General features: G+C 40.3%; 1 protein-coding gene across 1 annotated transcript; it reads right to left on the reverse strand.

The window, feature by feature from the left end:
- Positions 1-259: 259 nt before the first annotated feature.
- Positions 260-1,394, reverse strand: LOC145584306 (uncharacterized). Its single transcript, XM_081641174.1, has 2 exons — positions 740-1,394; positions 260-615 (listed from the first exon to the last, which is right to left on the reverse strand). Exons 1-2 carry the CDS (start codon positions 1,392-1,394, stop codon positions 260-262), a joined length of 1,011 nt encoding a protein of 336 aa, XP_081497300.1.
- Positions 1,395-3,098: the final 1,704 nt, after the last annotated feature.

Here is a 3,098-nt window from a genome sequence, read left to right on the forward strand (position 1 = left end):
ATAGCATGCATACCATCGGGTTTCGAAGCTTTGCAGGGATGCATTTGATTCAGAGCAGCGAAAATTTCATCTTTCGAGTATGGGCGCAACAACATCTCGTTAATCTCCGAATGATTTTGTTAGGAATCGCATCAAGTTCTGAGTCGCATGCTTCATTGGATGGCCTCCCGAAAGTGAAAAGATTATGGTAGAATTGTTGAACAATGTCTTCCAGCTTCTCTTCCTCTTCTTTCCATACTCCGTTGTCATCAAAGTGACCCTAGATTTCATTACGTTGCTTGCGTTGAGATGCTTTATGATGGAAATATTTTGTGTTCCTATCCCCTTCCTTAATTTCAGATACTCTCGAACGCAAGTACCAATATGCCTCTTGTTTGTCCAATAGATCATCTAATTTTTTCTCCAACTCTACACATCTAGCTATCGACTCCTCAGAAATGTCATCACCTTGCGCCTCTTTAAGGGCCTCCTCCATATCATCAACCTGCTTCCCCAATTTCTCGAATTTTCGGCTGCTCCAAACTTTGAGATTACTTGCCACATTCTTAATTTTCTCAGTTATTTTGTCACCAGAGTCCCTCCAAGAGCTACGAACAACTTTCTCACACTCGCGGTCTAACAACCAAGTTGTCTCAAACCGAAAGCCTTTTTCTTTTTTCTTTTTTTTCTTTTTTTTTCTTTTTCTTCCTCCTGTGTTCCCCAAATTTAAGAAAAATTGGAGAATGGTCAGATTTAAAACGGATCAAGTTTTCAACAACCGGCTGTAAATGTAGCTCGAACCATGCACTATTGGCAACAAATCTATCAAGCCTCTCTTGAATGATGGTATGGACGGACAAGCCCTTTTCCCAAGTATACCAATGGCCCGTGAAACCTAAATCTTTCATATCACAATCATCCAAAGCTGCACGAAAATCAAGTAATGCCCGTCTCTCATTATCCACACCCTCTTCTTTCTCATCGTACCTCAAAATCTCATTGAAATCACCCCCAAATAAAATTGGACCATCAAAATCAGAGCACAAATGACGGATGAGAGTCCATGTTTTATGTTTATTCCTTGTCTCCGGCCATCCATACAAACCAACAAAACGCCAATGTACATAAGAACTAGTTCTAATGTCACCACAAATGTGATTTTGAGAGAAAGAAATCAATGTGAAATCAATATTGTCTTTCCAATAAATACACAGACCACCAGCTCTACCTACACTACTGACTCCAAAGGCATATGGAAAACCAAAACTATTTTTATTATTTTCAGCAATGCTTTTATTAATCTTAGTCTCAGACAAAAACAAAATATCAGGAGCTAAAGAGTTGCACCACTTATGTAGCGCCTGAACTGCACGGGGACTAGCTAACCCCCTGTAGTTCCAACATAAGGTACTCATTGGACAGGGCAGGGTTGATCAACATCAACCTCCGCCGGACTAGTAGTAGAAAGAGACACCCCAGGGATGGATTTAAGCCGCCTCCCAACTGATACCTCTTCATCTGCCACTTCAGAATGTGTCACATTTTCCTCCTGCTTTCGCTTCCCAGATAAGGTAGGAAGATCGCCCATAGAATTGTCTGTATCCCTGTCAAATCTCTTCCATTTCTTCCTAGCAACACCAACCGAGTTGAGAGTTACCTCCCTGTTGTTAGTGCTAACCTGCTTGCCATCACAATTTGAGGAGTCAAAAGTTGCAGGCTGATCTACCAATTGAACAGGTGAGTTTTGAAGTCCAGACATAGGAACACTCTGAGGAAGTTCAAAGCCTGGTGGAGTAATCTGAGAAATGGTGTTCGGTACAGTGACTGAATTAGCATTGGGGTCCGAGAGCCCAATGTTCTGTCTCGCAGTCTCATCTTCCAGGTTGCTCACAGACGGACTCGCTTGGGGGGTGAGAAGAGCTTGCGTGCTACTCCTGGAGGTTTTTTCCGAATTACACTAAGGTCGTTGTAGCCAGGAAGTTTGGCGGTAGAACCCTTAATCCAAGACAACCATGATTTCTCCTTTTCCCGGTCTAAAACAAAGAATTTCGGGAGCTTTTTAGGGGAAGCTCCAAGCCAAGGACCATATTCATACACTACTCCATTCTTCATGGCAGCCTCATCAACAAATTGGCATTTAATGTCAGTATGATCCATCCTACCACAGTAGTAACAAAAGTCCGCGAGTCGTTCATATTGTATCCCACACCACTCGAAGGAAATCTACCATTAGCAATTTTAATACCTCTTCGGAGCGGCTTGTTAATGTCCATCAAGACCTTGACCCTTAAGTACTCATCCTATCCTAGGGGGTCAGAGTCATCGTACTCTAAGAAACCTCCCAGATGTTCTCCAATATCGTAAGCAAAATCAGCAGATCGTTTGTTAAAGGGAACATCCCTAATTCGAAACCAGAAAGGGGATTTGCCAAATTGAACCTCTGATGGTTGTTTGTCACCAAAAATTTCAGTCAACAGAAGTAGCTTTTTGTCAAAAAACCAAGGGCAACCTTCAAGAACTCGAACTTTATCCTCTTTGCTAAAGAAATGGAAGACGAAGAGATTAGTTTCCACCATTCGAATTGCTACATTGTCTCTGACCTTCCAGACATTAAGAAGGGTGCATTTCATTGCCTTAATGTTAAAAGGTCTATTTGTTAAAAGTTTCCCGACTAAAGTCAAAGATATCTTAGCTTTTGTATCCTCATCGTCACTAGTTGTAATCTCACCTCCAAGAACTCTGTTTTCCTCTTCCGTCAGGCTCAATTTCTCCAAATCCTCTAACAATTTCGATTCCATACTTGAATTGCAGGTCAAAATCACGAATCTGAAACAGAACTCAAAAGTACCACAGAATAACGAAACTCACGAAACTGCCCTAGTCGAGGGACGAGAGAACTTTAACCCTAGACGAGGGACTGTTACATTAATTTTATTATAAAACAGTCTGACACAAACTCATTATTGAAATGTCCATAGTTAATTATAAATTATTAAAGGAAATAACAAAAGTATCATTTGTTGATTTGATATTCACATTTCATTGTTAAAATTTGTAGCTTCTATTACATAATTTTTAAAAATAAGTAAATTTAAGAATTATATATACATACATATATA

The sequence above is a fragment of the Chenopodium album genome, chromosome 16, assembly GCF_948465745.1.
Source record: "Chenopodium album chromosome 16, dcCheAlbu1.1, whole genome shotgun sequence".
Classification (NCBI taxonomy): domain Eukaryota; kingdom Viridiplantae; phylum Streptophyta; class Magnoliopsida; order Caryophyllales; family Amaranthaceae; genus Chenopodium; species Chenopodium album.